Source organism: Cygnus olor, chromosome 5 (assembly GCF_009769625.2).
Source record: "Cygnus olor isolate bCygOlo1 chromosome 5, bCygOlo1.pri.v2, whole genome shotgun sequence".
In the NCBI taxonomy this organism is placed as follows: domain Eukaryota; kingdom Metazoa; phylum Chordata; class Aves; order Anseriformes; family Anatidae; genus Cygnus; species Cygnus olor.
The window spans coordinates 55,670,183-55,684,404 of NC_049173.1; the positions used below are offsets into that span (position 1 = coordinate 55,670,183).

Consider the following 14,222-nt stretch of genomic DNA (forward strand, 5'->3'; position numbering starts at 1 on the left):
GATTGAGCAACAACCATGAGTCATTATTCAAATGTAACTAAATTATACAGTTATCTGTGTTATTCTAAGTTACCGTTTGCTTAACAACTAAATTGTTATACTTCGCTGTGTCATTGGTATTCCAGGCATGCTAGGTTGTAAACCTGTGACAAGGTCAGTCTTGTAGCATTTTCTACTTTGCACTGGGAAAAAACAGTAGACTTTAAGGATAGCTATTGTCAATGTATTACTGCTTTGTATTGTGTATGTATAAAAATAGATGCAATGCCTTCCTGATAATTGTGGAGAACTCACAAAGCCAATATAGAGTGTTAACAAGTCACCTGATAAAAGAGTTAATAGTATCAGGTAAAATTCAGCCTTAATATAAGTTTATGTAAAACAAAAGAATTATGATATGCTTACACATACTGAATTTGGCATAAAGGTAGTAATGTGGGAGATTTTTTTAGAGAGAGACTTTTATCTCTTCTCATCCAAAGTAGTTGTCTTTGCTTTTGGGGTTTATTTGAAGTAGTTGGATGACTCCTTTGCAGCAGGAAAGCTGTTTGCATAGTGCTGTCAGTGACATCCCTTTCTTGCTATCTCTGTCTCCTGGAAGTGGGGCTTGTGAAAGTAGAAGATGAGAAGAGACTGCATTGTACATATAACTTATGCCTCGGTTGGCTGGCTGAATTTTTCTGGTGTTTTTATGTTGAAGAAACATATTGTAAGGTGGAACATAAAGCTATAGTACTCTGGAAATAATGGAGTTAACTGCCAGGGTATGATATTAATTCAGTAACCCTGAGACGTGTATGATCCTCTCCTGTTAGTACAAACATTTCTTGCTTATAGGTCTCCCGATCAACAGAGAGCTAAAGATAAGGATTGTGTATTTTTTTTTTTTTCATGAAAAAGAGTACTGTAGGAGTTTGAGGAACAGACACTTTTATAATAAAACTCTTCTGTCTCATTGAAACGGTAGATTGTTAGCTATTACAACACACTGAGCAGTTTTCCTTTCAGTATTATTACACAGTGACTTAAATATGATGAAGCATTAGAAAAGATTGAATTATTTTAATTTTACTTTTTCACTAGGTCTGAAGCCATTGTGTTTTATTTGGAGGTAAATTATCCTATTTATCTTGCATGCATAAATACATTTATGAATAATGCAAGAAGCTGGGATGGTAAAAGTAAAAATTATAGACCTTTTCCGTAAAGGACTGGATTAACATCCTGCAAGAGCTTATTCAAAACCAACTGGTGCTGCCTTTCTTATACAATACAAAAATGTGCCATTTTTGGGCTTTGGCAAAGCCATTATAACGGAGTGTTGCCAGTTCCATTAACAGTTCTGTACTAATGACAGTTAAATAACTGCATTGGGGTAAAAGCAGCAACGACCTGTACAGGATCTCCTTTTACATGGATGTTGTAAGAAAGCTTGAATATTAAAACCCTGCAAAAATAGTTCCACAGGGGGTAATACAGCTATGTCGGATGTTGTGTTGCAACTAGAAAAGAAAAATGTTACACTCAGTGTAAAGGTAGAATAGATATTTAGCTGAAGACTAGAGAGGAAAATTAAGGATATGGGAAATTTTCAGTTCCCAAGGAAATATTAAATTGGCTGTTTCTCACAAATACTCTATTTGTTTTGGACTATGTAGCTATTAGCACAGATTTTTAGAAAGCCCAGACAAATCAGGGAGTCAGTGAATGTGTTTTCACTGACATCTGTGAGCATGGTTTAGCCACATGGGATGACAAGGTGAAGATGTGCATGTAAAGACCCAGGCTCCTCCATCCATGGCAGGATGCCCGGATGCTGTGCGAAGGCAGAGCCTGGAGCCCTGACAGCCATGTGCTCGCTCTGTTGCCAAGAGCGCCAAGAGAAGGCAAGACCTAAGGCATGGGAACACAGCCAAAAAATGTCCAACTGTTGTTTCTTCTGGCCTGTGTCATTACAGGATTTCTGGATAGGTTTTTCTGTGCTCCTTTGAAGTTTGGTTATAATTTTTGTACTGTTTTTACTTCCACATCAGAGGTACGCACTTTCATTTCAGCTTTGCCCAGGGAAGTGGTTGAGTCACCATCCCTGGAGGTCTTTAAAAGACGTTTAGATTTAGAGCTTAGTGATATGGTTTAGTGGAGGACTTGTTAGTGTTAGGTCAGAGGTTGCACTAGATGATCTTGGAGGTCTCTTCCAACCTAGATGATTCTGTGATTAATATTATGTGATAAAAAAGGTAGAACATACGCTGGTGAGTGTCCGCACACAACACACACACATAAATAGTGTATATGTAGTTCAAATTCCGTAGCAAAACCCCAAATCAGACTTGAACAGAAGGCTATCCATTCTAAGACAAGTATGCAACATAGAGTGTTAGCATCTGAAGATGGAAAAGCAAAGATAAAGAAAGGCGAATTGATTCAAACTCCCTGACCAAGCTATTATGTGTAGCAAAATCTTCCTGTATAGATTCCTCTAAAAAGTGTTATCAAAGCCATACGTCAAGATGGAAATGATCTATTAGGTGAACTAAGCAGTGTCACGGTGTATGACATGCCATTTTATAGAGCTGTTGTTTGCAGTTGCCTCTTTGTGTTATGAGCATCTTAAATCATTCTGAAGTTTCTAAAACAAATCCATAATATTTTCCTATACCTGCAGAAATACATTTATCCATATGCTACAAATAATGGACTGGATGTCAGGAGATTCTTACAGACCTAATCATAATGTTTTCTTCCCTTATATTTTTTATGGACATAATTTTAAGCATGGAATAAGAACCTGTGATGTATTAGACAAGTGGAAAAGCCCCTAATGTGTTTTTTTTTTTTTCTTCCATTTATGTTGCTCTTCATGCATATTGTTCTATATGGTGCTGTTAAATGACATGTTGTCAAAGGAATACTAACTTGCTGCAGAAGCAGGGGAAGGTTTGCTTCCCCATTCTCCTGCCTGCACCAACAGCCCAGCATGCACACATGCAGCACATACCATGCAGGGGAAAGCTGGGCCAGGGAGCAAGGAGAGGTGCTGAGTTTCACTGGAGGGGGAAGAGCAGGGAACCACCTGTAAGCTGCAAATGGCTCTGGGAGAGGAGACGTAGTGATACAGAGTAGAGCTTGAAGGATTTTTTATATATATATTTTTTTTCTGGTAGTTGTTTCAGCAACAACAGTGGCTTTCATGGCATGCACTCCCAAAGCAGCCAGCAGTGCACCTCCTTTTGCCTTGCCTCCTGTCCCTGGCATGGGTAAGGCCCTGCTGGTGTAACTCTACTGGTTTATGGAGATCAAGGAATAAAGGAAGAATTGATACAACTGGAAGGGTGTCATGTTTTTCCAGCTCTGCTGGCTTAAGAAATCGTTTTGTCTCCCTAAAAATCGTTGGACAAAAGCTATTGACAGAATACTGCCATAAGAAAGTCAGGTAGTCTTGAAATAGTTGTATGTATTATTTTACTTTTTTGATGTAATGTACAGAGACTTAGACACTAATGTTCTTCCATTAAGCAAGCTGCTGCTCAGCTTTGGTATCCTGGCAGACAGGCTTTCTGAAAAGTAATTTACCAGTCAATTAATATCCTATACCATGAGTCTAAACCAAATGCACTTTCAAAAGGGCTTAACTTCAGAAGTGAACTTTAGAAAAACTCCATTGATTTTGTAAATTAAAAATTGTAAAATTGAATATAAAGAGGCCCAGTACAGGACTGACCCACAGAAGCAATCTTTGAACGGGAACATTCTCAGATTGAACGCAGGGGAAGAAAAGAAAGCAGGAAGGATTCATTTGCAATTGACCTGCAATAGCAAAGTCGTTCGCTTTCCAAATAGGATTAAACTTGTTCCATCAGCCATGACGTGTGAAAAGATCATGGTTATAAATTCCATTTGCTGTAATGAATTGAAAGTGTCTGAGTTTGCAAGCAGCACTCATCATTGATGGACAGCTAGATTTGTGCAGTGTTTTAACACTAAAATTAGCTTCTACAAAATAAAAAGTACAGAAAAGGTGGCAGCAATGACAGATTTTAAAGCGTAAAAAATTGACTTTATTGTTAGATGGAAGCTGAATAAAGCTTCAAATAAATAGTGGTTGTAACCCTGTTATACAGATAACTTGCTTCGTTCTTGAGGGAATGTGAACTCAAAACTGAAAAAAGGCTTTTGTTTAGGCTTCTTAACCATATTTAACAAGAATAAACACTGTTACTTAAATGAGGAAAAAGTAAACTTTTCTATGGTGTTGTTTACAAGATGTAAACAAAGAAAAAGGAGAGAAAAAAAGGAAGATCTGAGGGATATTGAAGATTGAAGGATACTTCATTCAAATTGATTTCAACATGACTCCCTGCTGTCAATAAAACCATATTGGTGTTTGTATTCTGTATATTGAGATAAAAACTACATTCTGTGGTTACTTAGTAACCCTAACTTAATCTTGCCTCAGGATCAGACAATGTTTCTTCTTTGATGCTTGCAGAACTAAATGCAGATTGAGAATCTAATTGCACCAAATTTGTGTGTTCAGTATAGACAATTTTATGAGTATTTTAACTGTGCCAATGGCCAAGAAAAAATCTCAATGGGTGACAACAGCTAATATTTGGAAGTGATTTGAGATTCTTTTCAATTGATAAGGTATGCAGCTGAAAAATAACCAAGATGGGGAGGAAAAAAAATAAAAAGTCAAACAGTCTGAGCTAAAAAGAGGAATCAAAATATAATAGTTTCTTAAATTACTGCAAGGTTAACATATAATTAATTTGCTAATTTTAATTGCAACCCTACAAAATGTGCTGGAAAAATGCTCAGAGGGGAGAAACAGCCAAGTGTCAGCCATGATTAACCAAGGTTACTAGCAATTATGAGGTCTCTATTAACCATGTTATGGAAATTTGTAAAAAACCCTTTATAAAAACAGCACATTTATTGAAACTCAACAGGGTGTTTCACTTGCTGTACCTTTCCACTGCTACAGACTTACTGGTATGGTGTCATTTGCTTCATTCTTTTCCAGCTAAATGTTTTATTGCAGCTGAAACATAGACTGCCTTTTCTTTTTGTTGCACACTGTTATACGTGTACTAGGTATTTATTTTGATCATTTTAACGCAAAAGATTAATTATTGTTTGCAAAGTGCCCTGAACACGTTAAGTGCCAGAGAGCTACAAAGTACCACAGCTGAACCCTGGGAACACATCCTGAAGAGAAGGTTTTTTCTTTCCAAGGTATCCTGGGACGTGCAGTCAGTAAAGCAGCAATGTTGCTGCAAGTGCCTTTTCAGTTGAGAACCTGCTCTACGATGCTTTGCATGTGCAGACGAATCTGATTTAAAACAATCAGACAAACAAAAAACCATGCCAACAACACAACGAACAAAATTTCTGTACGTTTGCTTTGCATTTTAAACAAAGCATGCTGTAAACAAGTGTCTTATATGTATCGAATTCCATGATGTACTGTTCTGTTTTATTGTTGTTATGTCAGTCATGTTGAAGTGTCTGTTGTTTGGAACTGTAATAAACCATGATCCATTAGAGGAAGACTTTAAAAAGCAAAAACAAAAACCTAAAGCATTGGTGTCAAAGGAAATTAATTTCCTGGCTGGCTTGTGTTTTTCTCTGAGGCAGATATTGATGAGTGTGCAGAGGGGATCATTGAGTGTCACAACCATTCACGCTGTGTTAACCTCCCAGGGTGGTACCACTGTGAGTGCAGAAGCGGTTTCCATGACAATGGAACCTATTCTCTTTCCGGGGAGTCCTGTGTTGGTAAGCAATGATCAGCATAGTGCTTTTTTTTTTTCCGCGTTTTGCATGGTGTTATAAAGTGACTACTGAGACACTGTCCTGAGCTGTTGCTGTGTTTGAGGCTAAAATGAGAATGCAAGCAAGCGTGTCTGTGTTTGGCAGCATCCCCAGCCCCGCAGCCTGGGTGCTAGTTTAAGACGCATCACGTTTTAGAACGGTTATTACAGCAGGGAGGCAGTCAGAGATCCAGAGTGTGACTTACTGTGCCTTGCCATTTATCATAATAAGTCGCTTTAAAATCTGAAGTGAAAGCAGGCTTTCTGGGGAGCATAATAGGCCACAAAAGGGGAAGAGTTGGCTTTCAGATTTCAGCACAGCAGCATGAGAACACATTTGGTGTATGTCTGTATTGCTTTGATATGTTTGGTTTGCATTGTTTCATATCTTCATCATTTTATTTTTAGAGTTATGCAAATAGCGTAAAGCACTTTATGTACTGTATTTGGAGAATAACGCCCTAAGAGCACGAAGGGAAAGGAATGTTTAAGGGGTGCAGAGGAATTTGTCTGTTGTTTCTGTGGGAGGAGAAAGAGTGAGGCTCCATGAGGATTTAGTGCTGGTTCTTGCAGTCTGGGTGCCCTTGACTGTCCGTAGATTTTGTGTGCCACCACAGCAAGTAAGCACCAACAAAATCATAGCGAGGTGTCAATTGTGTTCTACCTCTGATTTTCAATTTTTACACCTATTTACTTATTCTCGGAAGCCTTGTGTGTAATTTCTATACGATATTTTATTATATGAGTTTAAAACAATGCAGAAAGGATCCCATTGTAACTACTGTTTTGAGATACAGGTGTACTTTTCTTCATTCTATATCCTTTCTTTGGAATTCCATTTATTTCATCTCTACTCAGTTCCATGAATTTTCTATAAAAACATTTTTGCTTTTCTGCTTCTTCTGTGAAAGACTTTGTTTTAACACTGTAAAACTTACTCATCATATGTAAGTGCAAAGGGCTCTATCTAAGATTTGAATTATACAGTTGAAGTAAAATATATTTTTTCATATGAATTTATATATGTAGTTCTAACTTGTAACATAAAGTCTAATCTTTTACGAATTGCAGCTATTATAGCACTGTGATTTAAACATGCAGAGAAAAAAAATTATTTGCAAAAGCAATATTTTGTAGATTGTCCAGCCGAACTATACTAGCTTCTTATGTATTGATACATTGTCCTAAGCTGACCAGGGAACACAACAAAATCTCAACAGTGAGCTTGCCTGACGAGGCTGTGTTTAAATAAAAAAAAAAAAAAAAAAAAAAAAAAAAAGGAAATTGAAAAATTTTACAGCATTTTGTGACTTAATATTGAAAGTACTTTATCAAAAGTCAAAGCAACATGAAGTAGCCTTTGAAAGCCCCGAGAGAAATGGGGATAAATAGCATTTGTAGCATTCCTGATGTCTATCTGTGCTGCTACCATGGCGATCTCCGTCCCTTTTCAGGCTGACCTTAGGTAGCTGTTTTCTGTCTAAGAAAATGCAAGGCTTAGGCTGGGCTCAGCAAAAGACAGATGCACAGACAAGACCGTGGTTTGACGTGGCCCACAGATAGGCTCAGTTGCTGAAAAAGCCAGTATTGCTAATAAAGGGAAGGACACTTGGTTACCTCTGAGATAATAAAAAGAGCCCCAAATGCTCTACATACTGTGGAAACTGAAAGGATGAGTTTTGGTGCAAACAAATTGCCCTCGTTTTGACCTGCACAGCACACTGGAAATCTGTGAGGTGAGGTGCTCTTCTTGCCATATGCAAGTTGTAAATGGAATGTGAAATGAATGAGGTTATTTTAACTAAATAGCTTTTCTGAACTATCTGCTGCGGGGTACCACTGATGAAGAGAATAAACCAGTTTCTTTTGTTTCATTATACTGGTTAAGCAGTTAAAATTAATTGAAAGACTTTGCTAATCCATATAACAAAGAGATTTAAAACTGTGATGTTTATTTAAAAGCACAGCTAAGAAGTGGTTAAAATAAGAGATGATAGTGCATATTCTCACTAAAACTTGGTTACTTAAACGTTGACTTTCATTATGTTACAGAGCTTATTTGCACGGCGGAGTATTTAGAGTCAAGGCCAGAGCCGTTCACTCTGTTTCAGATAAAAGAGGGTTCATCTGCTTAGCAACAGCATTTTGGCCTATTATATTTTGCAGACTGTTTACTGAGATCCTAGTATGTACCTGAGCTGGGTTTGGCTCAGCGCCCTTCAGTATGTATTGAAGCATTTCTTCCTTCCTGAAGGACAAATCTTGGAGAACAATAAACAGGCTAAAAGCATAATAAAAATTAAAAATAAAATAGAAAGGTAAAAAAAAAAAAAAAAAAAAAAGACAAACCAACAAAATAATAACGTATGAAAATCATAAGACAGGAAGGAGTACTCAACTCTGGCAGATAGTCCAAAGCCTGGGTAGGTGGTTGCTGCTGCTGGATGCATTTGTATCTCTCACAGAAATTCCCCTTTCCCTCTGTTTATGTGGAGGTGGTCTTGGTGCTGACTTGTTGCTTGCAGGGTCTCATTAGTGCTTGCAGAACATTTTAAAACATGTATACATTTGAGTAGCATTGTGGTAGCTCAGGGCTTCTAAAAGCTTTTACCTTGTTGCCTGTAAGAGTGGAGTTTGTCACCTGGCAAGGGACAAATTTGTAAATTAGGAAAGTCATAATATTGTATGAGAGCTTGGGCAATAAGGATGGATGACTTAGCCAGGTCGCTTCAAGCTTCAGAAAATTCTTTATTGCTCAAAATATCAAGCATAGACAGCTTTGAAAAGGGAATATATTTCCACAGCCACACTTTTATAAAAGATGTCAGCTTCATAAAGAGATGGTAAGCAGGCTCAAATTAAGAGAATGTAATTTAATTACCAGCAGTAGCGTTTTTATGAGGCACTGGCCTTTCACAATATGTTATTAAGAATACTGCTTGCAGACAAAAGGCAATTGCTATAACTAAGATGCTACCAAAGTTTCCTTGGCAATTAAAATATGTAGCCTATAGTTGCTGTGTTTTTCTTTTTCTTTTATTTTTTTTTCACTCTTTTTTCCTTTCTTAATAGGGATTTTGCTACACGTTAAAGTAAACACACGAAAATGCTTTACAGAGAACTATGACTTGTCATATGATACATATCCCAGTATTAACAACAATCCACAGATATATCACAATCCGTGTTGAAGCAACTGGCATACGTTGCTGTTTCCCTGCACTAAGTGCCTGTTGACAAACATTATTACCACATAAGGTAATTACCCTCACTGTTGAATTTTCTGTGACAATCTTTGAGATTATCAGAACCAAAAGAAGGTAAAAAATGACAAAGAAAATGCTGTCTTATGAGAAGTAAATAGCGTGCCACAAAGCTCACTCATATCTGCAGGAGAAAAATAAAAGCAAATTAAGATAAATTATGCATACTTATCTCCATCTCTCTTTAAGTGAGATGCTTCTGGTCTGTAAAGAACTGTTCAGGCCTGGAGTGCTGAATTCCTGATTCTTTTTTTTTTCCCTTCCCTAAAATGGTTTCGTTTTCCAAGTCTTTATGCTGTGACTTGCAAGCACAGAGGGAACAATGAAGACAGCGGTCTCTGTTGGTTGTCTTTGTCTTTTCTTCAAGAATCAGTGCAAACTTTGTAGGGAAGCTTAACATGGATCCTCCCCCCACCAAAAAAACCCACAGGATTCACCGTGTTTAGCATGCTGAAAGGTTGTATAGCTCAGCCTAACTGCAGGGTTAGAGTAGCTGTTGCTGGGATATGAAATCTGGAATACAGTAGGATGCAGCAGCTTGTGAGAGAAAACTCCATGTGTGTTAGTCTCCCATAAAAGTTGGGTGCAGCAATGCGTCAGGGTTAAGTCTGAACAGTTTTAAAAGCAATCACTGAAGCTTTAATATACTACGTGGTATGCTGCAGTGTTCTCTGTTTCCTAGGTTTGAAAGTGATGGAAAAGCAGTTCTGTTCTTTATTATTTCTTTACTGTGACAGTGGTGAGGCACTGGAACAGGTTGAACAGAGGAGCTGTGGATGCCCCATCGCTGGAGGTGTTCAAGGCCAAGCTGGATGCGGCTTTGAGCAACCTGGTCTTGGTGGAAGGTGTCCCTGCCCATGGCAGAGAAGTGGAACTAGATGGTCTCTACGGTCCCATCCCACTCAAACTATTCTATGATTCTATTGTGCCCCCTTTTTCTGTCAACAAAAGGCTAGACCCACCCTTCCAAAATCTTCCTGTATGCCTGAGAATTGCTTTTCTGCCATTAGAGAAGTGGTATGTAGACAGAAAGGTTTACATATGGTGCAGAATATCCAAGACCATCTCTAGAATCTGCTGTTTTACAACTTTATTCTGCTCGTAAACTTTAGTAAAACTCATAACGTCAGTCTCTACAAAATGAAAATAGTCTCTTGCTTACTTTCCATTTAGTAATTCTGATTCTTGTGTTCTAGGAGTTTCATATCTTCAAGGTAATTGTGCTTAGTCACTTCTGTATTTCTAGAAAGCATTAGTAAATCCTATGTTCTGAATCTAATTTACCATAGTGTTCTTTAATACATCATGATGTCTCTGTAGAATAGAAGTACTATCATAAAATTTCTAAGTAAAAATGAATCTGTTTAGTGATTTTTCAAAGATGAGTCCAAATCACTTCATTTGGTTTAGGAGGAAGGCAAATACATTATTTTGTGACAAATTGCATGTGAAAAATGATTTGTCAAAACAGTGTTTAGTTAACTTGTACACACATTAGTTTGGGAGCTGAGTATACATTTTTCACATAACATACTGTAATGGTTTAATGTACCATAGCAGTTAAAATTAGCACATTAGTAGAGTTCTTCTACAACAGCTTATCATGATATTACAGAGCACCACACTGCGTGACATGCTTGCACACATTTATTAAGGTGCTGTAGAAAAGTCACACCATTAAAACCTGAATAGCCTGGAAAACTAAGAAGTGAAGTAACTAGGGATTGGTTTAAAATTTCAGTGAAACCTAGTTAACGAACTTGTGTTGATATGTACGGTCATGCTTGTCTTCCGCCCCATTCAAATGCAGTGGCTATGGGACATCTCACAATATCTGAAGCAAATTACTTCTCGTTACAGCCAAAAAGGATGGAAAAGGAAATTGCATCTCAGGGGATTATTCTATTCCATTTTGATTCTGCTTTCTTGTCTGCCCATGTTACCAAGTAATATTTATGTATTTCAAAAGCATATAGGAAATAAGCATGTCTTGGATGGTTTGTTTTCTTCTTTTTTTCCCATCCACAAAATGTCACTAGTTGCATTGCAGCTAAAATACATATCAGGTACTTTTTGCTGTACGCTTGTTTAGAGAAGCACAGATTGAAGGTATTTGAACAGTGAAGATCTTGATCAGTTTTATGATAGTCCTGTGCAATGTTTGAGGTGGCATGTCTCAGCAACAAACACTTTGCTGCTGGTGATATATTGTTGATATAAAATAGCAGAAGGCTAGCTTTACAAAGAAGTTTCTGATTATGGTCATTTCTGTTCTATTCTCTATTCTCACCACTCTATTCTCTCTTGAAGAGAAACGGTGTTGAGGGGAGAAGTGAAGCTCTGCCAGTTTTGCTTGAGTTAATTAGTGGTTTATGCCACAGATTATCTCAATTTAATGAATAATCTTGCAAAGTCATACCAGGTATGGAGAGGAAAATGAGATGGTTTTCACAGGTTTATAGGCTACATGGAAGAACTAATTGCCCCAAAAGTCAAGAAAGACTTCTTGTTCTTGTGTTATACATAGGGGTAAACTATGGCGTGTCCATGCTGTTTTGTATATGTACTTGTCCATTGTTCTTAAAAGTTGCTTAGTTTTATAGTTGAATATTTCATATTCTGCCTGGCATTGTTATAATGGGCAATAAGGTTTGTGTACGGTTTTGCCTTGTCCTTCGTTAGATGTTACAGTTTTGGGCCAACGCCTTCTGAGAGCAGTTGTGGGAAAGCAAATGAAACCTGATGGGAGTGTGGGGAATTTGAGCTGAGCAAGGATTTGAATAATATAAAAAATAATCTGTATGCAAAAGCCTTATCATACAATTTTCATATTCATTAGAATATTGTTTTGGACATGTTCAGAATTTTAAACTATGCTAAGTTTTCAACAGCTAAATAGACACATTGATTCCAATTGTTAAAAGAAATTGCACAGTAAATACAAGCACTTTGTTCTGTTTTGCACAGCCATCTACATGCTCATCTCACATCAATATGAGCAATTCCATGTGATCTCCATTAAGCTAAAACACTTTTTTAAGCTAACTATGAGCTAAAAATATGGGAACATTTGTCTTCTTTTTTCTTCTGTATCTTTTTTTTTTTTTTCTTAAAGAGTGAAAGGGACAAAAATACACTTATAACTTATTTTCCTCAAGTTACTGGGAACACTGGCTGTTTGTTCTGACTTTTAGAAATGCAGTCAGTGACAAGAAAATGCTGCCAAAGGGAGGTTCTCAGAAAATTAGCTTTATTAAAAGTTCAGCTGGAAATGAGTGTAGTGTCCAAGCATTTTATATTTGATTAATGGCTAAAACTTTTAAATAATAAATGCCGTAAAATAATAAGAAACCATCATTTGCATAAAGAAAAAAAAAAGAGCAAACTGAGTAGCAATTAGGAATTTATGTTCACGCTATGTTACTCAGCTTTTCTTGATGGCTTACTTTGTAAAGAATGTCCCATTTACCAGGTTGGGTCCCTGTTAATAGGGCATCCTTTTCATGTGTGCTAAACCTAACACAGCAGCAGCAGTACATAAATAGGGTGTTCTTCCCTTTTGGATATATATAACATATTAAGTTGACTTCGTGCAGTATGAACAGGTCTGTACTACTGAGAATATGAATAATGTTAGTTTCTATAATTGCTAACATCTGGCTTTCCATAAATCTGTTAAATTACATGGAAGCCGAATTAGATTTCTGTGTCATAGTAAGCAATTACATGGAACTCTGTAGGCAATATGGCTTTATATTCATCTGTGAAATCCTTTTAGTTTTGAACTGTGAAAGCTACCCTTCTAATTTGCACTGTGATCCTGCTGCATACTATATATATGCTGCTCAAAAAGCCCTTAATACGACAAAGAAAATATTGGCAATTGAATATCACTTTGTGAAATCACCAAAAAGCGAATGCCGCATTTATGCCTTGATCTTCAACAACAACAGCCAAAGAAATACAAGCCAAAGTCTATCAAAAGGAAAATAGGGTATTTTAAAGAATATTTTAAGCCTCACTGTAGTTGTTTGAATATAATGCATTTGATAACAGTTTAGTCATAACTCTCTTCATGTCACTCTTCATGGCCTTTACCTTCTGTGATACTCTGGCACCTGTTAATCAATGAACAGCAAGTTTTAATTTCTCTTAGTGCAATCCCTTTTACACCACTGGTAGTGGACCTTTCAAATTCTCAGTAGTGCTACGGTATGCATTAGAGCAATAATGTTCTTTTTTTGGTGATTAAGACCATCAAAGCAGCAAAATGCACCAATTTTAGGGAAGTCTGAGTGATGAGCAATTGAATCAAGCTATCAGGCCACTGGGAACATCTCTGACAAAGGACTGGCCCACAGCCCAGGAGTGAAGCCCTTCTGCAGTGTAATTGCCTTCTGGCTTCCCTTTTGGTCTGTGAGCAGAAAGGAGAACAGCAGTTTTCTCAGGCCCTAAGCCCCAGACTCATGTTGTGGTGGCCGATTTTGCTTTTGAACAAACACAAGGGGACTAAAACATTTCCAGTTGTTCCTGGAGTATTTGTGAACTGAAACCAGCAAGTTTACTATCCAGGCCAGAGGAAATGTAGTGATTTGGTTGTTAATAGATAGTTTCCTTCAGCTAATTGAGAGAATTCTTAACGTCTTTATTTAAGTTCTGGCTTTCTGAGGAGATGACTGAGGAGATCCATGGCACTCTACCCATGAGGTAGGGCAGCTAGCCATGAGATCCCACTTAATTAGAGTTTAGGTAATTTTTCTTCTTTAATTCTATTAACTTTTAAAAATTGTTGTTTTAGAGAGGAATTAAAAGTACTCTTGGATAATATTGTGAAGAGTTATAAAATTTCACCCTAGCAATAAAGGCATTTTAAATGGTAAGCGTGAGGATTCTTCCTTGTAATTTCTGAATTTGTATAACACTCTTTTGGAATTTTCATGATAGAAATCCTTGGATACTTGTAAAGGACTTTCTTCTCTAGCCTTCTTCCCACTGTTTCTTATAGCTTTCATTATTAATGTTGCAACAAAAAAGCCCCACCAGTTTACTGGTATTTTATCTGGACAATCTGTCAATATATTGTTTAAGAGCAGTCCAAAGTTATTTTCTGAAAGAAATACCTGCTTTCCACAATGTGTTTATA

The 14,222-nt window shown here is 37.2% G+C and overlaps 1 protein-coding gene across 4 annotated transcripts in view; it reads left to right on the forward strand.

Moving 5' to 3' along the window:
- NELL1 (neural EGFL like 1) overlaps nucleotides 1–14,222 on the forward strand; it is a 296,982-nt gene that overhangs the window by 269,715 nt on the left and 13,045 nt on the right. For 3 of the 4 annotated variants that reach the window (XM_040559538.1, XM_040559541.1, XM_040559537.1), the window contains exon 16: nucleotides 5,641–5,781. The exons of the other annotated variant lie outside the window; for it this stretch is intronic. In XM_040559538.1, the coding sequence (XP_040415472.1) occupies nucleotides 5,641–5,781 (141 nt within the window). The remainder of the gene's footprint in view (nucleotides 1–5,640; nucleotides 5,782–14,222) is intronic. 4 annotated transcript variants of the gene reach the window in all.